Consider the following 27,782-nt stretch of genomic DNA (forward strand, 5'->3'; position numbering starts at 1 on the left):
TTAACCACTGACTCCGAGCTGACTCACTAGTCCTTGTTTTAGTCCCTACTGCCGAGCGTCAGAGAAACCACGAACACAGCTCCCCTGCACAGACGCTCGACCCCTTAAGACCACGGAGGTTTTCCGCACCTGTAAAAAAAGGGTTGACGTCTGCCTGGGCGTGGCACTTGACTCTTATGTTCGATTCACTCTCCAGCTGCAGTCTCTCGCGTATTTCCTCATCTAAATCGTTGTCGTTCTTCTAATCAGTTGAGTCATCAGTCGGCGCGCGAGACACTCGCTCAATCTCGCGATAAACTCTGCCATATTTGTTTACGAAAGTATGCAAATTATCCATGACGTCACAGGGCAACGTGACAAGATGACCAAATGTTCGCACTTTGCCTGATAACGCGCACGCCGTTTCTTTGTAATTGTAGCCAATTTAGCTATAATGTACCGCTTCAGTGACAAAAAGGATGTCTGATGCAATTTACTGCATATTAAAATTATGTTACCGTGTTTTTTTCAGGTGAACAATTTACTTGCCTTTTCGTGTGTTTGTGACGGGTGCCACCGGTTGGATACTCTTACGACACCTGGTATCGTCACTATTTGTTGAACTGCGCTAAATCTTCTGAAGCGCCCATGTTGCCAAATACAAGAAAGTCCCGTGAGGAGTCCAGGGCCCACTTGCACAAAGCGATCTTAGTGCTAAGATGATCGTAACTCCCATACTTTAACATAGGCTTACAATAGTTGTAGCACTAAACATCGTAAACGTAAAATTCATCTTTTTTTATCGTAAATGCTTAACGGAAAATACCACAAAATAACTGCCTGACGTAAATAAATTATTTACTGCGACCCCAATTTTTTTTCGCGACGATTATTTTGAAAAAGAAGAAAAAATACTGCTTAATGAAAAAGTACTCTAAATTTTACTGCTTACTGCTTATGGGACCCCCATCAGGACCCTCTTTTAAAGCAAGCATGGGTTGCTGAAACCAACCAACCGACCAACAAAGCATGTAACACACTGGAACGCAACTTAAATCCAAAGTTCAATATACATGTACCTACCTACATGACTATAACTGTTTGTTTGTTTGTTTTGGTTCTTTTTGCTTTTACGCTCTATGTTATGTGTTTCGGCAAATATTCGAGAATGATTATTCTCTGGCGTTCACGTTTCAACTTTAGTAATGAATGAAACCAATGATTCAAAACGATTTGTTATTTTTCTCTTTCCTTATTACAAGGGCTAGGACCAAATCCTCGTGGGAATTTAAGTTATGTCATCTGGTTAATCATTAAACCTTGTTATCAAGTACAAGACCTCATAAATGATTGAAACGGTTTCGCCATCATTAGTGTAAATGAATATCTGCTGATCTATATACTTCCTTTTGAAATAAAATGATTACAATCGCTGAGACTTTTTAATAAACAAACATATAGGGTGATTGTGATTTTAATTACAGTCAAACTTGTATAACTATTTTGTCATTGATTATCGTAATTGCTGTGTTTCCTGTGTTGCATGTACAGATTGATCTTTCGAGTTGTTTAAGCTTGTCAAGGAATATCGCTGTATTAATCACGCTTACCGTACTGTGAAGACTGCTCCACAGCGGTAACAGAGTTACAAGCAGTTCACAGTATCTGTTGTTCAATGAAGGTAATACGTAGTGCATGTATCCAAAGAAGATGATGCGACTGGAGATCATGCTCTGTCTGCAGTTGCTCTCCGCGTTGACGTAAGTGTTCTAACATTATAATGATAATAATAATAATAACTTTATAAATGAGGCCAGCACACTTACCGTTTCATTTTGCGTTAAAGAAGTTGCCTAGTTGCATACATTGTTGTTAACCACATGATTTTGTGTAGATGGCCATTCAAGAACTATGCTGTCAAATTATAACCACTTATCTAAGCCTGGTAGTGCGACATTGTAAGTTTCTCATTTTAATCAATGGAAACTATAAATTATATTTCAATAAACCAGAGGCCATAATAACTCAGTAATTTATATTCAATTTGAAGGTGATCGTGTAGAATGACAAGAACATTGAGATTTAGTACGGAAGGAGGGATACATTTCTTCGCTGTCAACAACGGAGTATCCGTTACACGTTCTTTGCCGTTCGTATCTAAAACCAATTTTCTTCTTTAGAATGTGTCTCTGAAATAAGTTAAAAGGAAAATTAAATTCTGCCTTTGTATGTTAGTGTTCTTTTCGCGTTTGGGTGCAATATCTGGATATTCACTTTCCCCAGCAGGTATGAACGAAACCTAGAGAAGTGACAATTGGGGTTGGGGTTGGTTTGGGGTGGGGGCTGGGGTGGTTGTACACATATGAGGGAATTTGGGTTGTTTGAGTGGCTCTAGTATGTTTCTATAAGCGCATCCAAACGAAAAGCAAGTCCCCGAATCCTAGAGCCAAGCCATGTTTGTAACAACATCATGTTGTTTTTTGGTACATATGGGACCTCTCCATGAAAATTATGATACAGAGTTTACAGTTATTTTAAGTTGATAATATGTTCAGGATGTAGTTAGGTAGTGACTTGGCCATTCATAAGTCTTCTGTTGGGACACGTTAATAATACATATAAATGATATGCATAATGATCACCCTACACCGTGTTCAGAGGATTTGACTAAATATGACACAATGCTTGTCAATATGATGCGCGATCTCATCACTTATTTTCAGTTATTATCATAAAATCTCATGACTATTTAATCTGTTTCGGCAGATATTTTAGACTGACGACGTTTTGAATTTATTGATGACTGGAGTCAATACTTCCAAATCATTGTTTTTTTCTCTGTCTTTATTTCAAGGACTGGAAGCAAATCCACATTCGAGCTCCTGGCACGACGTAAACACGACTTCTCCATGTACCTGTTCAAGAAAGCGGAAATGATGTCTACACGAGTAGATGCATGTGCTGTCAACTGTGCACGAAACCCAAGATGTTCTGTCTTCAAGTGCGACATGCTAGCATCCTTGTGTACTACCTTTGCGCCAGACAGGTTTCGTCAGGCTAGCACCGGAGACCTGGAAGCCCAATTAGGCTACTACGCCTACACAGACAGAGGTACATGTATTACAATTACAAAGCCCTACTTACTACTGACCACAGGTTGTTATACAGCGTTCTTTAACTTCAAAAACGAAGACACACGCACACACACGCACACACACACACACACACACACACACACACGCGCGCGCGCGCGCGCACGCACGCACGCACACACACACAGACACAGACACAGACACACACACATACACACACACAAACACGCATTCTCTCTTTCTCTCACATACACACTCTCATATAAAGTGACCTCAGATGCTGATACCCTTCTTGTCCATAAACACGCGTACAGTAATGTGCATAAACACATACACACTCTCTCTCTCACACACACACACACGTACACGCACACGCACACGCACACGCACACACACACACGCACTCACATTAAGAAACCACATATGCTGATATTCGTCTTGACCTCACACACACAGATGCACAATAACGCAGAATCAAAGACTCCATATACTTTATCCTTCGTAGGGGCGGTCGGGTGGTTAAAGCCTTCGCTCGTCACGACCAAGACCCGGGTTCGATTCCTGACAAGGGTACAATGTGTGAAGCCCATTTCTTGTGTCCCCCGCCGTGATATTGCTGGAATATTGCTAAAAGCGGCGTAAAACCATACTCATTCATTCATTCATTCATTCATTATCCTTCTTAACCCCACACACGTACGAAACGCCAACACTCGTCTTCGCCGACTTGTCTCACTGACCAGTGATCGCTAATCACAGCTGTCGTCTTTGACATAATTCACAATATATAGAGGTTATCACGCGAGTGTGTTTGGGGATGGTAAATATACTGCATAAGGAATTGTATTTAGCGAGCCTTGGCGATCAAAATACGTAGTGTTTATTCCTAATACAGAATATTTACCATCCCAAAACACACAAGCGTGATAACCTCTTTATCATATAATGTCATTCTTTAATTCTGTGCTTCAAAATCGCTTTCCCTTACTCATAAACATTACTAAAACATTGCAAGTTTTCCTGGAATGCGCGCATTAATATTTATTACGTCACAGGGTAAGTGATGTGTCAGTCGGACAGTGACAGTAGTCAATATAGTTCCAACTGAAATCTGTTTCTTGTACACTGGCGAAGCAACATATACGCAAAACAACAATTGTTTTCAATTGCCTTTCGCGGCAATCCATCGGTCTGTCCGCTAGAGTAACTGCCCTTTGTCAAAGGGAAGCTACTCTAACCCTAGTCTATGAGTCGTCACGGCCATGGTCAGACCTTGTTGACAGTCGGTCTGTCCTGTCATAACGATAAGAAGTGTAGTCAGATGTACACACGGCGACAAAACGAAACAAGGTAACAATTCAAACATATTTCGGCCAAATCCAACTATTTTAATTTGTGGAGAAGGCCTAGGTTTCAAGCCGCAGAGGTTTACAGGCACAGATATGGCTACTGATCTGGCTTGGCTAGGCCTCGTGCCCTCGCAAAATTGTTTCGAAATTTATATCTCCAAAGTTGCCAAAACTTATAAAATGCCTTCGCTACGTCACAGTTAGACACTGACTTTCAGTATATGAGACTGTTCTTTTGATAATGATAGCAATTATCCCTGTAGTTTATCCAGATATCCGATGGTTAATTCTGACTCGATCGCCGAATATCGCCACATCGGGCAAATTTATAGCGTCAATCTTTACAATGAGTGATACGCAGTTCTGCGTGGGTCTGCTCACTAACACGTGTGTTGGTACAGTCATATATGCAGCCTAATGATACCAACCTTGTAAATATATTTCACAATTGAAAGTACTGTAAATTCATGGATCCTTTTCACTTCACTCCAGAAATATACGTTTTCAACTTGGCGGTGTCAGCCATGATCAATCTCATAAAGGGGATTTACTCCAATGACTTAAACTAAATGTGTCGTGCACACTGAAGAGAACAGTTTTGCGTGTTCTATCCCTTTTAATTGTTAAAGCATGCACACCTTATATCCATCATTCACACTTTACTTACTGAGACATAATGAAAACGCAGCAAAATGATTAAAGTAGATATAAGTATTATGGAAATATTTGAAAATTTGTCAAACCTATCATTAGCCTCTTTATATTAACCATTTTATCAGGTTCTGGTAACCCTACGCTTCTTTGCAAGTGGAAGTTTCCTGCAAATCTCTGGCGACACAATAGGGATAGACAAATCAACAACCTCACGAGTTGTTAGGATGATTTCCCTTGCCATTGCGTCTCTTGTGCCGAGGTTTGTAACCTGGCCGTCCGAGAGGGATATAGGTGACATTAGAAAAGAATTCTACAATATATCTCGATTTCCTGGAGTCATCGGATGTATCGACGGGACACATGTACGGGTACTGGCACCATCAGACAACGAACCTGCTTTTGTCAATAAGATCAGGCTACCATTCGATCAACGTTCAAGCAATGTGTGACAGCCAAGGTGTGTTAAAAAAATTCTTAGAATATAATAAAACAACAAATGTCACTGTAAAACCTGTGCATGGAGCATACACGTCAACCCTTCAGAGTCAAAAGGACAATATGTATACGACCCTGACACCGTTCACATTGTTAAACGAAACAGCTATCAGACAAATCTTTATACTATAATATGATTTCAGTATTTGTTGTTTATCGCCGCGATCAGCAATATTTCAGCTATATGACAGTGGCTGCTATACGAACCAGGTTCGATGGCAATATTGACTTATATTAACATTAACGTTTTGTGTCGTTCTGCAGGTAAAGTTACTAACTTAGTGACGAGATGGCCAGGCAGTACACATTACAGTCACGTGTTCACGATGAGTAACGTGCGGCAACACCTGGAATCACACCATACCACTCTACAAGACGACGTTATTCTCGGTGACAGTGGATACGCATGTCGTTCGTATTTGATGAATCCGTAACTGAAACCATCTACCCCCGAGCAAGAGCAATTCAACTCTTCCCATAAAAAAACAAGGTCAACCATAGAAAGAGCATTTGGGTGGCTCAAACGGCGTTTCAATGTTCTGCACGTTGAAATCAGGATGAGCCCAGAGAGAGTTTGACCATCATTGGTTAGCTAACTAAGATAATAATATAACTATGAAATAAATTTGAAGCTAACGCATATATAAGATCCGAAAACTGTACTATTAATAAAGGTTTAAAATGAAATAAAATTAAGACATTAAATACTGATAATGTATAAGGTTTGTAAGTACCCCAGCTCGTATATAGCTGGAATAGTGCTAACATCAGTGGGAAACACTCACTCGCATAACATAAGAATCGAATGACTACAATACTGTAAACCCTTTAAACAATCTTACTATATTTCACAGGTGCTTGTGCTGTGTTGCATAATCTGGCGATAATTCTTCGTGAACCCATGCTGGATGTTGATGGAGAGGACGACCGTAACATTGAAGGACAATATACAGGTCGGGAAGATGGGCGGAGCATCCGTGATTATATCACAAGACACTATTTCACTAACTGAAATGGTCAAACTGTCTCTGCGTTAGTATAAATATCCTGAAGAAGGCAGAGATACCATATATTGTCACTGAAGAGTTAACAGTGTTCGCGGTAGCATATTTTGCCAATGCGTGCCATATAAAATTGTAACAATTGTTTAACCAAAATCTTTGGCGTGCACTGTTGTCATTTCATGTTGAGTCAAAGAGATATGGTTTCCCAGCTTTGGTTAACTCTAATTTAGATTACTGCGTACGTATTGTCCAGCGTATAGTGCACGTTTCCCCCCAGAAAACATACAGCTGAGCGCTACACGCATACAATGAGTTTGATTTTGTTTCACAACGCCAATATTTCACGGTGATCCTGTAAGGTTTCATTGTGTATCTGGAGTTATGAGTCTGTGATATCAAGTTTATTCACGGTATATTTCAATATGATTTACATAAATTTCGTCGAAATCGTGTGTTCACTGATCCGCATATCGCACCTAGTCACCTTTATTTACAGCAACATACGTAAAGAACACCCGGCAATACACAAAAGTACTACGTCCTGTTGTCCTTCCCTTTCTCATTTTTTGTTTGTTGTTTAACTCCGCACTCAGCAATATTCCAGCTATATGACGGCGGTTTACCTTTCTCAGAAGACAATCACAAAGGATAATGTTCCAACAGGACCATGCCAGGTCCCACACTGCTCGAAAAATCCAGGACTTTCTCAACGTCAGTACGGTACCCGTGTTGCCCTGACCGTCACGCTGACCAGACCTCTCACCGGTGGAACATCTCTTGGATTATCTAAGGCAACGCATAAGACACCGTCCAAACCTACCGAACCTACCGAACAGCGTACAGCTGGAACGTACATGTACATTATTGAATATTGACAGTAGCGGGTGACCTCGCCTAGGTGAGGTGAGGTGAGGTGAAATGGGGTTTAACGTCGCGTCCAAGATTATTGCAATTATACAGCGACGTGTATGTGTGTGTGGCTGCTTGTACTAGTCCGGACTGATGCCGATTTATAGTGCTAGCACACTGAGATACCATGCCGCAGTTTAACATGAATACCCCACTCAGACACAGTATACTGACTCCGAGCCGACCAGTCCTTGTTTTAGCCCCTTAATGCCGAGCGCCAGACAGGGTAACAACAAGTACCATCTTTTAACGTCTTTTGGTATGACGCGGCCGGGGATCGAACCCCGGACCTTCCACTCTCCGGGCGGACGCTCTACCACTAGCTCGCGGAGGCGGTCTCGCCTAGGTGAAAACTACCAGGCTGACTGTCGTTCATTTCCCAATGAACGTCAGTATGTCACGTGATTACGTTGTCAATCGCGCGGAGACATACAGAACTACTTCTGGGGAATTCCTCAATGTCTAAAAATAACATTAAAATGATTAGGGAAAACTGAGAGCGACATCGATTTAGGCTATGAATGATGCAAGCTTTGAAGTCAAACAGATCATGTGTATATCGGGTCACCGAAATGAAGCGTCCATTCGAAGCTATAACAGAGAATGCTCGACTTACTAAAAGAAATCACCGAGCTCCACACTATCGTTCCTCAGTAAATCCAACCGCGCCGCCTCCAGCGGTAATCCCCGTCATCAGCAGTCGTAGTATGACACACACCAAAAGTTCACAGAACGTTAACATTTATCCATTTTCAGCATGAGCCGGGTCTGGATTGCTTTCCAATTCCAATGCTACTTTACAGGGTGCAACTTGTATTTCAAGCGAATGACATCACAAGCTCCGACGTTCATACAGTTCGGCCCTCACTCTATGAAGGTTCATGCTCCAATGAACTCGCACAAAGTGAAAGTCAATATCGCGGAGTGAAATAGTTCCTCAAAAAGAGAGGTGATATGGGCGTATGGATGCAAAGCTTGCTCTTCAAAAACATCTTACGCAGCACATGCGTTCAAATCATATCCTCATTAGATGAGAAAGTCCTGTACAGAACTACCTCAGTAAGTCAGTCACAATGACATTGCATCGTAATACATTTACATAAAGTACAAGACGTCAAAATGGCCGACACGATAAACGTGGCGGGAGAGATTTCCGAGAGAAGTTGGTAATGAACCTGTGGCGGTTACATGTGTTAGTCATCATTGATCAACTGGCCGATCATTGAAAGGTGAATAAAGACACGTCAAACAGACACAAAGGTAAATTTAGCGATTGCTGGAGACGGTCACAGTCAGCCTAGACACGGATCGAGTCGACACTAAGATAGTTTAGATGTGCATTTCTTCGTTTGTTCATTAGGATAGGCCGTAGCGAGGATATTCGTGAACAATCATGCAGTCACGCTCTCTGACATTTCTCAATGTATACTGAAACGCTGAGACCAAGAATAAAGGTTCTAAATGATCAGAAAGAAGGCTTGTGTATGTTTTCGTGCTAGGGAATTCCCAGGAGTTTCCCCAGGAATGTGGAAGTAGTCCGTCAGTGTTTACGTCATTTCAAGAACACGGTCTCGTGAAAAACGTATGAACGTCAAATTGTGTCGTTCATACACTTTTGAAGGTCAATTTCGCGGTAATGAAACCGACCTCTCGTCCAGTGGAAAAGCCGTATATCGTGTAAACTTCAAATTAAAAAAATATTCCTAAATAAGTGTAACCGCATACCCAATAACGTCAACAGGAGGTTTACGTAAATCGACGAAGCGTTGTGTCTTTGCCTGGGCGCCGAAGAGGTCACGCAATATATTGATTACGTTACTAAAGTGATATGGAAGCGCCCAACACGCTTTGTTGTCAGAACATCATCTGTTTTATGTACGTGACAAGTGACAGTTATGACCACAGATGTGTTTGAGTGATGTTAATTCGCCCAAAGTGCCATAAAATTGTCTTGGGACGTATCGTACCATAAATAATTGGGCTTTAGAATACATTTCCAGTGAAATATGTACAATTTTAGTCTTAGTCGATGTATACGTTCTTTTGGAATATGGAGCAATACTTCCCAACAAAGTAAGACGCCTTATATATACATTTTTATTGCATGTAAACATCGATACATACTATGTGCTCTGCGATTTCATGGAGAATAAAACCACGTCTTTCAAAGTATATTTATTTTGGCCACGTTTTTAATAGTAGTATATATGTTCGTTTACCTTTGGCTAAATTTGTCATAATCGCCAACAGCTGAAGGGATGATGTAAATCCGGCCGGGGTCCATGCAGGTAACAAAAGTAAAAACAAAATGGACCCTAGCATGGTGGTCTACCTTCAGATGCTGGCGATCTATAGCCTGTTTTTATCTTGTATCGTTATGTATAGTGCTATTCTCTTTTATAATTCCGTACTAGTTTTCTATCTTTTTCTGTGATGAATCAAGTAATTTTACTGTCCTTCGTTGACAGGTTTTTATACAAGTTTCAATATATGTATTATGTTTAACTATTGATAGTCACGATATGGCTGAAATATTGCCGATGTGACTTAAAATTTAACTCACTCACTCACTCATTGAGAAACAAGTGAATCATAGAAAGTAGTGCAGGGTATATTTCACCTTTGATGACAGTGGTGGAGGAGTAGACACTTGATAGTGTTGGCTCGTCTTGTAGAAGACCCGGTTTTGATACTCTAGATGGGAACAAGTGCGAAGCCAATTCTCCTTGTCATGAAGATCCGGGGTAGAATGAGTCTTCAGCAAACCATGCTTGCCGTAAAAGGCGACCTTGCTTATCGTAAGAGGCGACTAACGGGATCGGGTGGTCAGGCTCGCTGACTTGGCTGATGCATGTCATCGTATCCCAATTGCGTGGATCGATGCTCATGGTGTCAATCAGAGGATTGTCTGGTCCAGACTCGATTATATACAGACCGCCGTCATATAGCTGGAATATTGCTGAATGTGGCGTTAAACAACAAATCAAACCAAACTAAAAAATCCTTGTCTTCACAATGATATACAGTGCCAATACAATGACATAGAAAATCTTGTCTGGACTAAAAAACTGATATGTGAGTGAGTGAGTGAGTTGGGTTTAACGCCGCTTTTAACAATATTCCAGTTATATCACGGCGTGTCAGCTTAATGTGGGAGGAAAGCCCGAAGTGATGCAGGTCTCCGACGTTTACCACTTCCGTGAAACCCACGAGCACGGGTATGGTGCTGACAAACCTAGAAACATAATCGGGGCGAACCGGGATTCGAACCCACAATCATAGGTTTCTGGCTTGTCCAGGGGACGCAACTCTGCACAGCGAATCGCGGCGCCTTAGACGACGGGGCCACCCGTGCCCCCCAAACTGATATGTAACATCAATGTTTTGCATGGTATACATGTTAAGTGGGATGAAGTACGTGCTACCTACAAAACAATACGCGACACATGTCCATAAAAACTATATTCACAGGGGCATTAAATGAATATTGACCAACGAGGCTGACATTAGGCTTGCTCTTGTTATAACATTTATCGTGATGTTTACACGATATTATTACTTTGTTAACAGAGTAATAAAAAACCCATCAAATGTAATCAAATATACAACAGATGTAGTTCACCATTTCAAACAGTCGGTGCATTGTTTTTCACACGATTGTAGAGAAATAAAACTTTCCTCAAGTTTGATCAACCATAAACACACATAGTTTTGAACACTTTGTACTGTGGATAAGATCAGCATGCAGTCTTGTAGGAGGGCGATCGTCATGTTCAAGGGGTCGGAAAATGTCATGACACATACGTTGTCGTACTCGTCGTACGTTGTCGTACTCATCACACGTTGGCGTAGATGCTGGCGTCGCGGTTGTATTCCTTCACGATGCTGTAACACAGTTGGTAATCCTCCTGAAAGTAACATTTGTAAATAATAATTCCTTCTATCATCACTCGAAACACAGATGGATAGTACGACTTATATTTGTTGGTAATTTATTCCCAGCAGGATTCCGGGTAAGGCCCCAAGAAAAATGTCCTTGTCGTAATAGACAACTAAATGAATGGAGAGGTCAGGAATAGTGAGTGAGTGGGTATGGTTTTACGCCACTTTTAGCAATATTCCAGCAATATCACGGCGGGGGACACCAGAAATGGGCTTCACACATTGTACCCATGTCGGGAATCGAACCCGGGCGTGACAAGCGAGCGCTTTAACCACTAGGCTACCCGACCGCCCCCTCAAGAATAGTGACTTAGTTGATTGCTTGTCATCGTATCCCAACGGCCTGGGACGTTGTTCAAAATATCAATCAATCACTCCATTACACAACAAATCCCTTACACAGTTTGTACATGAAGGTATTTGTTTGTTTGGCCACATTTATTTGCTTTGGTCGCTTCATTGAGCTGTATTCAAAGTTGAGACATATAGTACATTAAAAAAGTTCAAATTGTTTTAGCCACTGCAATGTGACAATGGTTTCCCAATCCGGGCTCCTCATTTGCAATAGTGTGAGCTGTTTTCATATTGGGTAAAAACATCTAATGAGAGACACGTGCACGCATTAAATCAAACAGACACCTTCTCTTCTTCAAAACATTTATGTGAGCAGTACTTCGCTATAACTCTGACGGGGGCACGGGTGGTCCAGTCGTCTAAGGCGCCGCGATTCGCTGTGCAGATCTAGAGCTGCGTCCCTTGGGCACGCCAGAAACCTATGGTAGGTTCGAATCCCGGTTCGCCCCGATTATGTTTCTTTGTTTGTCAGCACCATACCCGTGCTCGTGGGTTTCACCGAAGTGGTAAACGTCTGAGACCTGCATCACTTCGGGCTTTCCTCCCACATTAAGCTGATACGCCGTGATATAACTGGAATAATGTTAAAAGCGGCGTTAAACCCAACTCACTCATTCACTCACTCACTATAACTCTGACCATACAACATATATGGTATGGAAAATGGAACGTAAGGTATTATCAGTTTCCACAGGTTCTGTTGATACAGAATTGCCCTTCAAATACTCACAAAGGACTGTATGAACTGAGGCCTGACACATTGCAGTTCCCTGATGGAGAGGAAGATGTCCACATCTCTGTCCAGCCTCAGTCTGCTGATGATGTTGAGGACACTGCAGAAAACGCCGCTCACACTGGCGCCGTCACTGTCATGTCCAACACACGAACAAATGTGAGAAAGAATGAAGAAAGGTGTCCTGTGCCTAGTTCATATAAATTCCCTCTCACACCAGACAGCTGACCATGATTAATCTTGTATGTATTCAGCATGCTGGTAACTCAGCTGTATGCATTCGACTGAAGCTTATCATCCAAATAATGTAAATGATTTCATTTAACGTTACCGAAGTTTTGATGTGCGCTATTTTGACTATTTCGTGCTTCGAAATCCTCTCTCAGAGTACAAGTATGAAATACTATGTGTGGAACATCAAAGAACGACACGGTCAAATGATACATTTAATATAAACCGTTAACAGACCATCCGTGGTCTAATGGTAGAGCGTCCGCCCGGAGAGGGGAAGGTCCGGGGTTCGATCCCCAGCCGCGTCATACCAAAAGACGTTAAAAGATGGTACTTTTTGTTACCCTGTCTGGCGCTCGGCATTAAGGGTCTAAAACAAGGACTGGTCGGCTCGGAGTCAGTATACTGTGTCTGAGTGGGGTATTCTTGTTAAACTGCGGCATGGTATCTAAGTGAGCTAGCACTATAAATCGGCATCAGTCCGGACTAGTACAAGCAGCCACACACACACTCATACACGTGCATGCACGTCGCTATATAAGTGCAAAAATCTTAGACGCGACGTTTAACCCCATTTCACCTCACCTCACCGTTAACAGACCATCAAACCTAAAGATATTTATGGAATTTTCAACGTGCTACCACAGCATTGCATACACAATCATCTGTCAGGACTATGTATCTGAGAGTGTTGAACATACTGGCAGTGGACAAGGACTTTGTGATCGGCGGAAGTGATGACCATGTGCACGCTGTTGACCAGCTCCAGTAGTGTGGCAGGGTGGGACATCATGTCCCGAGACTTGAGACTGAACACGACGACGGATCGCTCACAACCCTAGATTACAGGGTGCATCCAGTGTCATTATGTGACCATGATGTTTGAATAACGTCTTAATTCTTAGTTTACAGTAGTAATAACATACAATCTTACTGAATATCAACGGCTATTGTTAGTCATGTTTAGATATATCCTTAATTCTGTGGTATTCCGTTCGTAAAGTAACTTCAATTATTAGCTCATGTAGTCAATTCAAAGTGAAGACAAATTCAAGAAGTTTCCGTGCTAGTGAATTTGGTCAACCTTCCGTCACATAAATTGATTATTTGATTCATGTCAACTGAAAATATCAGTTTGTGGAACCGTTAGTTTGTTTGACACATGGCAACATTTGAAGCTTATTATGGATTATGTGTCAATCATATGCACTGCTAAATATAAATCACAGGCATAACTGACCTCCTTGTCATACAGAACGGTAAGGCTTCTCTCTGTGTAACCCTCCCTGTTTGAATTCTCCTTCTCAAGTACAATTGTGAACGGTCCTTTCTTGAAGTTTTGGTTTTCTTTAGGGTACACGTTCTCTACCTCCTAGAATAAACACAAGCATAGTTTTAGATTGACTTCTCATGCTTACAAACAAGACCGTTTCTATGTGTATAAATTGTATGTTTTAAAGGAAACATTTCACCAATAGCTACACATTGTCTGATCACACTTAACACAGAGATCCCGGGTAGAATAGGTATTCAACGACCCATGCTTGCCGTAAAAGGCGACTATGCTTGTCGTAAGAAGCGACTAACGGGATCGGGTGTTCAGGCTCGTTGACATGGTTGATGCATGTCATCGATCCCTATGCTCGATGCTCATCGATCGATGCTCATGATATTAATCACTGGATTGTCTGGTCCAGACTCGTTTATTTACAGACCGCCGTCATATAGCTGTCATATTGCTGAGATTTGACATTTATACGTCTATATAATTTCTTGTAACGGTGGGAAAAAATGATAACTGAATACTAATCATTAAGGTTAGATTTTAACGAAAGAAAAAGTGATAGAGGAAAGTGGTATGAAACATTAACTTACTTAAAATATAAAACTTTAATTTTGCTGTTTGTTCTTTGGCTTATTGATGGGTGAAGTTAGAACGCAATTGCGTGGATCGATGCTCATGATGTCAATCACTGGATTGTCTGGTCCAGATTCGATTATTACAGACCACCGTCATAAAGCCGGAATATTGCAGAGTGCGGTGTTAAACAACAAACAAACAAACAAAAACTGCGGTGTTAAACAACAAACAAACAAACAAACAATAACTCTGAAGTTAACGATTAACGTGACCTTAGAGTGATCCAGGCAGATAACTGTGCAGCAGTCATGGTCGTACACCAGTCTCCAGAAGTCCACCACGGTGTCTGGCAGGGGCGTCTGGGTGACTATCAGGCTGCTGGGCCGGAGTATAGACTGCAGTAGCAAACATGAACATTTATGTGGTATTGTCAATTCCATTTCCGCAAATTTCGAAGAGTATTTCTCTTTATCAATAGGTGGTCTCTCCACATACCCAATGTTAAAAGTCAATAAATCGAAACAATAAGGCATTAATAGCTGTTAGCCTTGAGGTACCACACTCCTTGTAAAATACAGTAAGGTATATATATGCAATACATATGTTGCAAATACATTGGGTACAGTGTGTATGACATGTATACATGCGTACATGTAGAGGTTATACATACAGACAAAACTACAGCATTAATGTAGTTATTGCGCTGGTGAACCCGTGTGGTCAGATGAGGCCTCGTCTTGTTTCCTGCAACAGAAAAACCGTATTATTAATCACAAGATAAATAATCTAGAAAGGCACGAACATGTACAGTTTCTTATTGTCTTCTGTGCTAGCTCTCTCGTGAACTCTTGGAGCCGTGAAGCCAAATGTTTGTACTTTTTACAGCCAGTGTTGGTCCTCATCTTGCTGTTTTGATTCGCAAGAAATACATAAACGTTCAGCATGGAGGCCACTTAGTAGGTGATAACTGACGATGAGCTGTACGTAACATAGTCATGGGCCATCTATTGGTCATTGTATTAAGGTCGAAACATCCCTTCCAGCCATAATGCCTAGAACAGGAGGTGAGGTGAAATGAGGTTTAACATCGCGTCCAAGATTATTGCACTTAAATAGCGACGTACATACACGTGTTTGTGCGTGTGGCTGCTTGTACTGGTCCGGACTGATGCCGATTTTATAGTGCTAGCCCACTGAGGAACAAGCAGATCAGTCCTTGTTTTAGCCCCTTAATGCCAAGCGCCAGGCAGGGTAACAAGAAGTACCATATTTTAACGTATTTTGGTATGACGCGGCCGGGAATCGAACCCCGGACTTTCAGCTCTCCGAGCGGACGCTCTACCACAAGACCACGGAGGCGGTCGCTTAGAACAGGCATAGAAATTATGAATATATTCCATAGCGTATTATGGTACCTGGAAGAATAGTTCGGCTCCTGTTTTTAGCAGCATTCTGAGGTAGAAGAGCTGTCGACACTGTCTCCTCTGACAGCCTGGATGTACTTTCTTGCAGTAACTGAAGAAAAACATAATTTTTACCTCGTCAATTATCTTTTGTGAAGGCTTCCTTGTGTTAGTTAACAAGGTTAAATATACACAAAAACATTTAAGCAACGACGTGGTGTGTATATATAGTATATCACGGTCAGATGTCAAGTCTTTGATCAGTACTTATCAATTGATGAAATGAAGTGGATGGTATACTCCTTTATAACAGCGTTCATCACGACCTTCTGAACGTCCAGGTAACATTTCCCAACATGCGTGTCAATGAAAATGTATATAACCAACTACTTGAGAATAGCCATTAAGTGACGTAACATTCCACCAACTTGAACTGTATTTATTCTTACAGATTACACTAACAAACTCATATGTACAACTAACCTACCTGAAACTGTTTTCTCAGTTTGGTTTCCTGTGTGTCAGTAAAGGTCTTCCCTTGACCAAATTCCTTTTCGAACTCCGGCGACGTGAAGAACGTTCCCCGACTACGAATTGCTTCCAACACAACATCGTGCACGAACTCATACTGGCTCTGGCAGATAATGGCAAAAGGTTCAAACTTCAAACAGCTCGATCTATTTTAGGCTTTATTGTATTTCGTCATTCAAAGAGAGTGAAGGAACATGATATGCATTTAAAATTAATGTTACAATTTATATAAGATTTGGTTGGTTGGTTTGTTGTTTAACGCCGCACTCAGCAATATTCAAGCTATATGACGGCGGTATGTAGATAATCGAGTCTGAACAAGACAATCCAGCAAGACAATCCAGTGATCGACATCATGAGCATCGATCCACGCAATTGGGATCGATGACATGCATCAACCAAGTCAGCGAGTCTGACCACCCGATCCCGTTAGTCGCCTTTTATGACAAGCATAGTCGCCTTTTACGGCAAGCATGGGTTGCTGAGGACCTATTCTACCCCGGACCCATATACCCGCAATCCTTGTATTGTAAAGATATATTCTTTCACTTCTATGAGAACAATAGAAACCGTGGCATATTTAATGGAGAAATGCAGAACCTGTTACCTTGAAAACGCAATAATAACGTAAAGTACAACCCTGAATAGGATTCGAAAAAGGCACAAATTCAGCACTTCTGAGGTCTGCAAGTGTCATGAAGAAATATGAGTTCATATTCCGGAAATGAACCATCCCCTCATTAACCACTATTCAAACTTGTTGCCTTTGATTAAAGTTGAAACAGATAAAAGGTGCATATGAGATCTGGTCAAGTCTAAATCGTTAGTATGCTCATTGAGAAGCTACATCAGACAGGCTATAACATGGATATACGTAATGATTGCAACATTCGCACCATTGTTTGGACCATGTTCATCCGGTCTTCTCTCATCTTGCTAACACACATAAACACGTTGACTTTGTTTTCATTCTCAGCCTCATCCATCAGATGATCAAGAGCAATGAATGTCCCTGTCCGGCCAACACCAGCGCTGATGAAGAAGATCGCGGCATATAAATAAAAGTGACAAAACCCTTTCCATATTCATAAAAAATCTCTGCCAATTATCAAATGTACAATTCCGACTTCATCGTGAGCATGTGTTTATAAATCACTATCATTTGTTTGTTTGTTTGATTGTTGTTTAACACCGCACTCAGCAATATTCCAGCTATAAGACGACGGTCTGTAAATAATCGAGTCTGGACCAGACAATTCAGTGATTGACATCATGAGCATCGATCCACGCAACTGGGATCATTGACATGCATCAACCAAGTCAGCGAGCCTGATCACCCGATCATGTTAGTCGTCTCTAACGACAAGCAGAGTCGTTTTTACAGCAAGCGTGGGTTGCTGAAGACCTATTCTATCCCGGATCTTCACGGGTCTACCTGCAATGAATGACCATGGGTCTGCCTTTCGCGCCTTCCTGTTTGACCATTCTCCAGAAGTTGACGAGGGCTGGGGCGGAGGGGACACCATGGTCTGGCCAAGAGGTGAAGTGGAAGTGTCTCACTACTCTCTCTTCAGTCTGCGTGTAGGACCAATAATGAACTGACGTACATGTATTGATATAATTTGAAACTTGTTCCTAACAGGAATATGTTTCATATGATAATGTAAATATTTGACAATACAATATGTGATTATACCCCGCGAATACAAAAAGTACATACGAATTATATATTTCGTTACTTTCAAGTATATATAATGATACCGATATTATATAATATACATACAGATTTTCGAACCAGAAAGGTTGCTGTGGTGTAGTCAGCTCTCGCGACTGCCTTCTTGTTGGTTATGCTGAAGTCTCCATAGCAGTCACTCTCGTATTCAGCAGGCCAGTATTGTTCACACTTTTTCTACAGAAATGTAGAACAAATGACCACAAAATTCTAATGAGAAGAAAGAACTCATTTTCCTCTGAAAGCATGTGTATCAGTTTAATTTAGTCTAACATAAGAACTGAACTTTGAAATAGTTTATGCCGAACAATGTTACAGCAGCGCCAGCCTTTTGGGGTATATTTGAGCATGCTCTTCCAACCAAGATACGACTCTTGCTCAAACGTTGTTTGATCAAGCTTACACTATTCAAGTAAAGCTTTCAACACGTTTTATGGCAGCCATGCAGAGGGCACATTTCCAAATTTGACGCATCAGTGACAACAAGATGTCTGATGCAATTCCCTATTTTGACCATTATGGTCCCGTGTTCTTCGGGTGAACGGTTGACTTGCCTGTGCATGTGTTTGTGATCGATATCATCTTTAGGGCAGCATGCCCTCACCCTTTTCGTAAACACTAAGTATCATCACTATTTGATAGTGATTCATAAACATGATATAGTCGGAATTGTACAATCGACGGTTTTAGCAGAGATTTCTTGTGATTCGTGACGCTTTTATTTATTATTATTATTAATTTGATGTATCAAAAATACGAAATACGTCCTACTTTTTTCTTTTCCATCAGGTTTGTCAACATGACGATTTCCGTGACATTCTCTTGCCATATCATCTGCCAGAAGTCAGTGATCGTAACAGGTGTTGGGCCTGAAATTACATCCCACCATATGGCAGAGGTCAGAGGTTGTAACAAACCAAAATATGAGTTCATTATTACAACTAAAATATATACCTCTGCCCTTTCATAGTTCTAGCTTTAATATGTGTTGCTAAATGGAAATCGACCCAAGCTATTGATTAAATTGAAACACAATTGACTCCAAAAAAATATGTAATATGTGAGCATACATTCATTCTTATACATGGCCCTCAAAGGTGAGGTGAGGTGAGGTTAGGTGAAATGGGGTTTAACGTCGGGTCCAAGATTATTGCACTTATATAACGACGTGCATGCACTTGTGGCTGCTTGTACTAGTCCGGACTGATGCCGATTTATAGTGCTAGCTCACTGAGATACCATGCCGCAGTTTACCATGAATACCCCACTCAGACACAGTATACTGACTCCGAGCCGACCAGTCCTTGTTTTAGCCCCTTAATGCCGAGCGCCAGACAGGGTAACAACAAGTACCATCTTTTAACGTCTTTTGGTATGACGCGGCCGGGGATCGAACCCCCGAAATTCCACTCTCCGGGCGGACGCTCTACCACAAGACCACGGAGGCAAGACCTTTAAGGCAAAACAGAGACATGGTGCAGTTGTTTTTGTTACCTTGTGTTGCTATGTACTTGAGATTGTCATCGTGTCCCTGTGAACATTAATACAACCTCAAACAATATAATAGTGTTTGCTTTAAGATTTCAACTAGTGACCGCCATGTTAAAGAATACTGTAACGCATTTCTTCAGTCCAAATGAATATACATGCTGGGAACTATTTGTAACTTTACGTGGAGACTCGCAATGTTCATATTATAAACTATAGGTTGGTTGGTTTGTTGTTTAACGCCGCACTCAGCAATATTCCAGCTATATGACGGCGGTCTGTAAATAATCGAGTCTTGACCAGACAATCCAGTGATTGATATTATGAGCATCGATCCACGCAATTGGGATCGATGACATGCATTAACTAAGTCAGCGAGCCTGACCACCCGATCCCGTTAGTCGCCTTTTACGACAAGCATAGTCGCCTTTTACGGCAAGCATGGGTTGCTGAAGACCTATTCTACCCCGGATCTTCTCGGGTCTAATATCCACACCAAAGCATACACACTTTGATCTATCTCGATACGTGTTGAAGGGAACATGAAACAAAGTTAGAAAAAAACAATATAACCCTGATTTACAGTTATGTATAACAGATATGAGACTAACTTTGATGTAGTTAGCGTTGATATAATCGTCAGCCCCTTCCGTCAGCACCACTCTCGAGTGATCATCTGTAAATGCAAATATCATCTGTTTGCAAACTACTAACATGTATATTTATGTTACAATAGCTAAAAGAAGACATTAAATTTCCGGTTTTTGTGAAGGCTTGTGTGTTTTTATATTAATTAGTAACTAGAATGCCAATTGTTTTTACTTACAAGAATACAGGGCGACAAAGCGGTTCTTCTTCTTGTTTTCTGGTCTCTTTCCAACCACATGGGGTCGCCTTGCCCCATAAGGAATGGCCTAAAATTGTCAGAGTAAAGCTATGTTACTGTATTGTGTTGTCTCAAGTTCCTCGCGCGTATTGGTTCCCGATATCCTGTGCGTGTCGCAATGCGACTAAATGTGTGTGTGTTGTTAACGCCGCACTCAGCAATATTCCAGCGATATGACGGCGATCGGTAAAAAAACTCGAGTCTGGATCAGACAATCCAGTGATTGAGAACATGAGCATCGATCCACGTAATTGGGATCGATGACATTCATCAACCAAGTCAGTGAGCCTGACCACCCGCCGGTTAGTCGCCTCTTACGACAAGCATAGTCGCCGTTTACGGCAAACATGGGTTGCTGAAATGGTCAACAGCGATGGCGATGGTTGTGGTATAATCACATCCAGATTCTATTTTTTCCAGACCGCCATGTTATAGCTGGAATGATGTTGATTTCGATGTAGCAAAATATGTATATAATATGTGATGATAAAGTAGTGCCTAGATTGACAAAATAATATTAGCATAAAATACATCGAGTTATATGTAGTTCGATATAACAGACGTGCCGACGTTAGACCAAAGCAACAGCAAATGTTATACTGAGACCAACACATATTGTCTAAAACGAGTAAACAGGTTATCTTGTATATATCACCGTCTTAACAAACCTGGAATTCTACTTCAAATGATTTCTTCTTTTTATCCATGATGCACTGGGGCAGTTTATCCAGCATCATATGAGGAGGTATCCAGTTGTAGTAAGTAGCAGCTGCCTCGGTATCTACGTCTACATCAGTTTCCACAGAAAACATGGCGTCCTCGTCATCAGCATCTAGTAGAGGTCCTGAGTTTGCCCAAGAAGGGTCATCATCTAGTTGAGGTCTTGGTAATGCCCTACCAGATCCATGATCCAGCGGAGGTTCATGCAATGCTCCAGCACGTCCATCATCTAGTTGAGGTCTTGGTAATGCCCTACCAGATCGGTCATCCAGCGGAGGTTCATGCAATGCTCCAGCATGTCCATCATCTAGTTGAGGTCTTGGTAAAGCCCTACCAGATCGGTCATCCAGCGGAGGTTCATGCAATGCTCCAGCACGTCCATCATCTAGTAGAGGTCTTGGTAATGCCCTACCAGATCCACCATCCAGTGGAGGTTCATGCAATGCTCCAGCATGTGTATCATCTAGTTGAGGTCTTGGTAATGCCCTACCAGATCCATCATCCAGGGAAGGTTCATGGAATGCCCCAGCATGTCCATCATCCAGTGGAGGTCCCTCATTTGCATATACATGCAATTGTTCGCCTGTATTGCAATATTATCATGGGTTAATTGTGACTGGATCATATTGAAAGAATCAGATTTTACAGTACAGTGGAGGTTAAAATAATACTCTACTCTCAAACTGGTAAACTTTCAGTATATGTTTGGTTCAATTTCTTGTTTCAGCACTGTAACTTTCAGTCTGTGTGAAGGAATTTGTATTTTACTAATACTGTTACACAGGCATGGCCTTTTACAAAAAGTATTGCATGTATGATTTAAATCAAATGATTAGAAATTAGTTATAAGCTTAAATAGCCAATCCAAGTAAGGAATATTTAAAAGTAACTATCAACATTTACTCCAGAAAAGCGTTCACAGGAGGTCCATGTGAGCATCAGTGTAACTTTCTCTTCTTGTCATATTCATTAGACATTTTAATTTCTTAAATTATGAAGTTTAACATGTGCAGGTGGGGCCGTAGGATAATGACCTATTTCGTATCAGATAATTTGATAATGACTTTAAAAATATATGATTGGCGCAGCTTCAACGATTTACTGGTCGTAGGTCTGAATTCTTGTTTTGACCCCGTTGTGACCCTTGGTGCGTCCTACGGCTACTCGTGAATATTAATGAATATATTTTATGATTTCACCCAAATCGCGTTTTTCAGTTACTGACATTTCATCAGTTTGGCTGTTCAGTGAAGCGATTTAAAATCATCTTAAGGCATTAATATACTAAATTACTGATTACTCAATATTTACCAGAAGTTGAACTTTCCACCATTGTAATCACGTCATATTGAGAGTGCAGACACTCTCGTTTATGTATTTCTGGTTCTCCTTTGTCTTCAGTTATTCTCCTGAAATAAATATGGAAATTTGATTTTTATAGAAAAGTAATTATTGTGACAAAACCCTGTCCATGAGCATAACACGTCTTTTTAAAAGCAGAGTCTACTGCACGATAAGTTTAATAGAGATCTGTATTATGCAACATCACTAAATATGTTGAAGCACATATAAAATTTGAACATTTATTTAGTTAACCAGTCACTTAAGTATGGACAATTCACATAGTCTGATTCTCAGTTCAAAATAATTTCTTATTTCTTATTCAATAGTTTCTATAATTAAACATTGGACTAGCATACCGTCTCCTTCTGTAGATGACGACTGCTGCTAAAAAAACAGCGATGACCAACATTACTGCTATTCCTCCTCCAACTATCGGGATCACAGCAACAGGAGACTGCGATTGAGCTTCTAGAAAATATAAAATAACTGTTTTTAATATGATTATAATGCCGAACGTTCATGACGCAATCATGCTTTAAGGTTTTCGCATTCTGTGTTTGAAAAGAAACCTAGTTCGAATAAGGTCAAGATCAAAGTGAATGCCATTCATAATGTATGCGTATTTTCAGTAAAAATATTGTTTGTTTCTGTGCATGGGGTAGCTATACTGTTTGAAAACTTATCTATGGCAATTGAAGACAAGATATACGAAGTAGGACATTGTGACCTTCGTTCAGTGTGCAGCATACACAATCACAAAAATATTGTTTGAAATCATGTATAAATAATATAACCAAGAGAACTCAGTTTGGCACACTGATATGGCATGTAACGGGTCAATGCCGTTCTCTAGATCATAGCATGAAGAACACTGTTACCACTTAATTCAAGAAGGATGGCGATCAATGAAACTGAATACATGCCATCCGTATAGTTTCCAGATCGTACAACGTCATGAGTGATGTGTGTATAAAGTCAAGGTCATAATGATAGTCATTCGTAAAGGATGCTTTACATCTTCACTTTAATGCCCTTTTCTGCATATATATTAAACTATTTTTAAATCTTATCAATTGTTATATCATTTGAATACTTAATTAATATTAGTGATGACAATATTTCGGTGTTACATTAATTCTACCAAGGGACATCATATTTGATTTATATGCTAGATAGGCCTTTGGGATGTTCTTGAAATAATTGTCGCTAATAGCGAAGGGCAGATTCACTCCAAAGGTCATACATCCAACATGTAAGAATGTCCATGATAACTCCATGTTCTGACTGTCCATTGTAATATGATATTTGGTACATATGTTCAAAATGTTATAGTGGGGCATTGAATATGGTAATCTCTTGAGCGACTTCTTTGACGATGAAGGTCACTGGAATGATCATTCTTAGTTCTGCTTCCGTGTGTACTGGACCAATCCTGTGTTTGCATTAGATGTTTTAAAAGCATGTACTGGAAATAATCAATCATGTGATTGTCTGAAAGATCATTAAAACTAAAGTACATGATAACATTCTATTTAAGGTAACTAGTGGCACGAGGCTTCCTGTGGTTCGGATTAGTACATGTCTCCAACCGGAAGGCACATCATTCAACTGGAAGTGCATACGACGTGATGGAGGCAGTTGCACTGCATTGAACATATGTGTATCCAAAACGAAAGTACTTATAACTTTGTTATTAAGGTACCTAGGGGCAAAATCTTCTGGCATTCAAAAGAAGTTAGGAAGGAGCTGATCCCTTTTTGCATGCGAAGCAAACATCGTTTTAGAGTACTCACCCGTCCGACAGATAAGATCTGTTTGGTCATAGCCCGATAAACAACCCCCAGGACACTCTCCAGACAATCTCTCACATGGGGTATTACCCTGACACTTGCCACATGTTTCATTACATGCTTCTCCGTAGTGAGTTGAGAGGCAGTCTGTAAATACAATCAGTTGACCTTTAAATGTTTAAATGCGAAATGTAGATTTTCAAAGATGTACATGAAGTTGTATATGTACTATACATTTTGCGGAACTTGAAGTCTGTCAGTTGGTATTTCAATTATATTACAAGCTTACATCTTAATGTCAAAGAAACATCCAATGAGGCCGTATAAGACGTAGGCATTTACTGCTTGGTGAAACCTAGGAGTCTGTATAAGACGATCGGGTGTGAAGACAGAGGGATATGACGAGGGACATCACATATCATAATTATTCTTAATGAAATGATGGTGTGAAAGTGTTATTCAACAACGAAATGGATTAATTTAATTTACCCTGACACAATGGCATTGAAAAATTTCCAATACAGCCGTCAATGCAGCTTCCGTCCCTGTTGTTACATTGGAAGTTCAGACAATGCTGGCATTCTGACGTACAGTTTACGCCATACATACCGACACTACATGCTGAAACATATACAATAATATTTGATAGAGTTGTGGATATGAAAAAGTAGTAGTTTTGAAAAGTTTAGTAAAATATGTTAAGCAGCTCTTGCAGACAAGGACCAAATGATATATAGTAGGTCACCATCCGATTTACACGTGCATATACATTAAAAGACTGATGTTTACTTTACTTTAGGGTAGCAAGGGCTCAACGACTTTTTGTTAAGTGAATTGAATGTCACCGAAGACAAAATAATATAGTGTCCATCATATCACCACTTGAAGGGCCCGTATGTAATAAATCAAGACGACTATATGTTTCTGTATCCTCGTTGAATGACAGTATTTCCGAATTCGAGAAACTCCTACTTCCTTTACCTATTTTCCATGTTACATCTTTATGTGAGTGAGTGAGTTGGGTTTTTTAACGCCGCTTTTAACAGTATTCAAGTTATATCGCGGCGTGTCAGCTTAATTCTGGAGGAAAGCCCGAAGTGATGCAGGTCTCAGATGTTTACCACTTCGGTGAAACCCACGAGCATGGGTATTACAACTTTAAGAGGTGACCTCATTAAATTGTAGGTACATTGAACATGCATTAATTGTTGTGTTTCTCGAGGTATTGTATGCATAACACTCTCGGCCTACTGAAAAATACTACATTTTACCACATACCACCAGCAGGCTTTTCTAATGAAAACCATACACTATTAGATGTCGTCGTACATTCGCGGTCTAAACAAAGTACAGTTTATACCTCTAGCTCTTCTTTGCTCTCTCACAATACACACGGAATGTTCAGTTTACAGTAAACTACGGTTATAACGAACTCGAAGGGACTACAAATTTTAGTTCGTTATAACCGTAATTCGTTATAAGCATATATACAGCGTAACTACAGCACATAATCGGAACTTAAAAGTTAGTTCGTTATATCCGTTAGTTCGTTATAAGCGTGTTCGTTATAACCGTACTTAACTGTATATCTATAGACTTTATAGTCCCATAATACAATGATCAAATACATTCTTCATATTTCGGGTTCAGTGTTCAGGTTCATGAAGAATTACTAACAGTTAGTTGTGAGGAAAAGTGTTATTTGATAAGCCTATAATTACATAAAAGGATAAATACCACAAAAATACCAAACATCGACGAAACCATTTCCATTATCACAAGACCTGTCTTCTAAAAGTAGCATACATTGTACGATTCTGACGATGTCATAAACGTGTGTTTATGAATCCGTATCGAATAGCGAGTGAGTGAGTTAACATTTAACGGCACGTCGACAATATTTCAGCAATATGGTGACGAACTATCGAATAGTGATGACACCAAGTATACCCGAAAGGCACAGAGTGTTCGCACGGTTGAGCATTGACTTCTTGAACATCTTTTAAAATGCGTTTATCAAAATGTACATGTAAGTTTCTTTATCCTTTATTTTCGAGCAATATTCCAACGGCTCAAGTCTTGTCACCATTTCAACACTTTTGAAGTACAAACGAGCACGCTCTTTCTACGAAAATTAAAAGAGCGTCTTACGACTCTTGCTTATCGGATTACATTTCCGACATAAACCATGTTATGCGTCATAATTCGCTCTTCATAATCCGACTCGACATGGAGCTACACAAAGTGATGTCCGATGCATTTCCCTATTTTGACCATAAATTATTATGTTCCCTTGGGCGTGTTTTTTTAGGTGAACACTTGGCGTACCTGGTATCGTCTCTAACTAATTGTGATAAACATATGCTTATGATGTAGCATGAATCGCACCACCAACTCTGGTTTCAGCAGAGATATCGTATGATTATGGAAATGACTTTGTCGTTAACATTTGCATGTGTTTGTGCTGGGTGCTATTGGTGGGGCAGGATAGGCTCAAATCTTCTGGACCACCTGTCACCACTATTTGATTGTGATTCATTAACACGGGCTTGTGATGTAGTCGCAATCATGATTTATAGAAAGGGTTTGTTGCTCATATTCGCATCATTTAAGTGACTGTGCTAATGTGCTGTTACTGTTTCAGATATTGTCTGCCCTGCTTCATGCATATTTTGTACTTACACTGCAGGCATGTTTCACCGAGCCATCCTGCTGTACATCCTCTAGGACATGCCCCGGTTGACCTGTTGCACATTTTGACATCATTTATACAGTTTCCACATCTAAGAGCACAGTTGGTACCATAGAAACCGTCTGGACATACTGCAACAAGGATCGAATGACAATGAATAATACGGCCTTAATATACCAATTTTATTGACCTAAGACACATAATACAATAATTATCATATAATATGTTATAGAAGGATACAGTATAATAGCAAACCAGCGCTTTTTAGTACACAGAACTTGTATGTATAACGTAAAATCACACAATATCCTCGTGGGTGTGACAACTAAACGGAAATACGAAAAGGCGACACTCGCATGTGTTGTGTCCGTTACAGTAGCTGAATCCAATACTCTAAATTGACAGAATAAGACAAATGCTGCCACACATGAGGTAAATCGAGTGTCTAAATACATGTACAATAATTAGCATTATCAATCAAGGTAGAGTGACCTCAAATTTGAGCAAGTGGGAAAGATCCATTTAGAACAATTTAGGATTATGCCAAATACACAAAATCTACAAAGAAATATGCGGAATGTTTCATAACCGGC

At 40.5% G+C, this 27,782-nt stretch overlaps 2 protein-coding genes and 1 long non-coding RNA gene across 6 annotated transcripts in view; 2 read left to right on the forward strand and 1 right to left on the reverse strand.

Annotated features, from left to right (window-relative positions):
• The first annotated feature begins 1,567 nt into the window (after positions 1–1,567).
• LOC124144892 lies at positions 1,568–4,989 on the forward strand. The gene is made up of 3 exons (XM_048396714.1): positions 1,568–1,739; positions 2,834–3,090; positions 4,913–4,989. The coding sequence occupies exons 1-3, from the start codon at positions 1,675–1,677 to the stop codon at positions 4,987–4,989; spliced, it is 399 nt and encodes a 132-aa protein (XP_048252671.1). The 5' UTR covers positions 1,568–1,674.
• Positions 4,990–5,194: 205 nt separating this feature from the next.
• LOC124144894 lies at positions 5,195–6,529 on the forward strand. Its single transcript, XR_006862482.2, has 3 exons — positions 5,195–5,531; positions 5,834–6,156; positions 6,424–6,529. It is a non-coding gene; the product is annotated as an uncharacterized LOC124144894 (long non-coding RNA).
• A 4,233-nt stretch (positions 6,530–10,762) lies between these two features.
• Positions 10,763–27,782, reverse strand: part of LOC124144893 — a 38,248-nt gene continuing 21,228 nt past the window's right edge. For 2 of the 4 annotated variants that reach the window (XM_048396791.1, XM_048396790.1), the window contains exons 8-28: positions 27,180–27,320; positions 24,987–25,118; positions 24,501–24,644; positions 23,064–23,175; positions 22,675–22,772; positions 21,312–21,946; positions 20,584–20,671; positions 20,369–20,433; positions 19,764–19,800; positions 19,041–19,138; positions 18,321–18,446; positions 17,973–18,112; positions 17,434–17,569; positions 16,494–16,640; positions 16,019–16,118; positions 15,274–15,347; positions 14,876–14,998; positions 13,983–14,114; positions 13,444–13,580; positions 12,509–12,644; positions 10,764–11,390 (exon numbers count right to left, since the gene is read on the reverse strand). In XM_048396791.1, the coding sequence (XP_048252748.1) occupies positions 11,319–11,390; positions 12,509–12,644; positions 13,444–13,580; positions 13,983–14,114; positions 14,876–14,998; positions 15,274–15,347; positions 16,019–16,118; positions 16,494–16,640; positions 17,434–17,569; positions 17,973–18,112; positions 18,321–18,446; positions 19,041–19,138; positions 19,764–19,800; positions 20,369–20,433; positions 20,584–20,671; positions 21,312–21,946; positions 22,675–22,772; positions 23,064–23,175; positions 24,501–24,644; positions 24,987–25,118; positions 27,180–27,320 (2,873 nt within the window). In that variant the 3' untranslated portion in view covers positions 10,764–11,318. Of the gene's footprint in view, positions 11,391–12,508; positions 12,645–13,443; positions 13,581–13,982; positions 14,115–14,875; positions 14,999–15,273; positions 15,348–16,018; positions 16,119–16,493; positions 16,641–17,433; positions 17,570–17,972; positions 18,113–18,320; positions 18,447–19,040; positions 19,139–19,763; positions 19,801–20,368; positions 20,434–20,583; positions 20,672–21,311; positions 21,947–22,674; positions 22,773–23,063; positions 23,176–24,500; positions 24,645–24,986; positions 25,119–27,179; positions 27,321–27,782 lie in introns of all 4 variants that reach the window. The other 2 variants (XM_048396793.1, XM_048396792.1) reach the window with 2 other exon arrangements.

Source organism: Haliotis rufescens, unplaced genomic scaffold, assembly GCF_023055435.1.
Source record: "Haliotis rufescens isolate VD_foot unplaced genomic scaffold, xgHalRufe1.0.p SCAF_16, whole genome shotgun sequence".
Classification (NCBI taxonomy): Eukaryota; Metazoa; Mollusca; class Gastropoda; order Lepetellida; family Haliotidae; genus Haliotis; species Haliotis rufescens.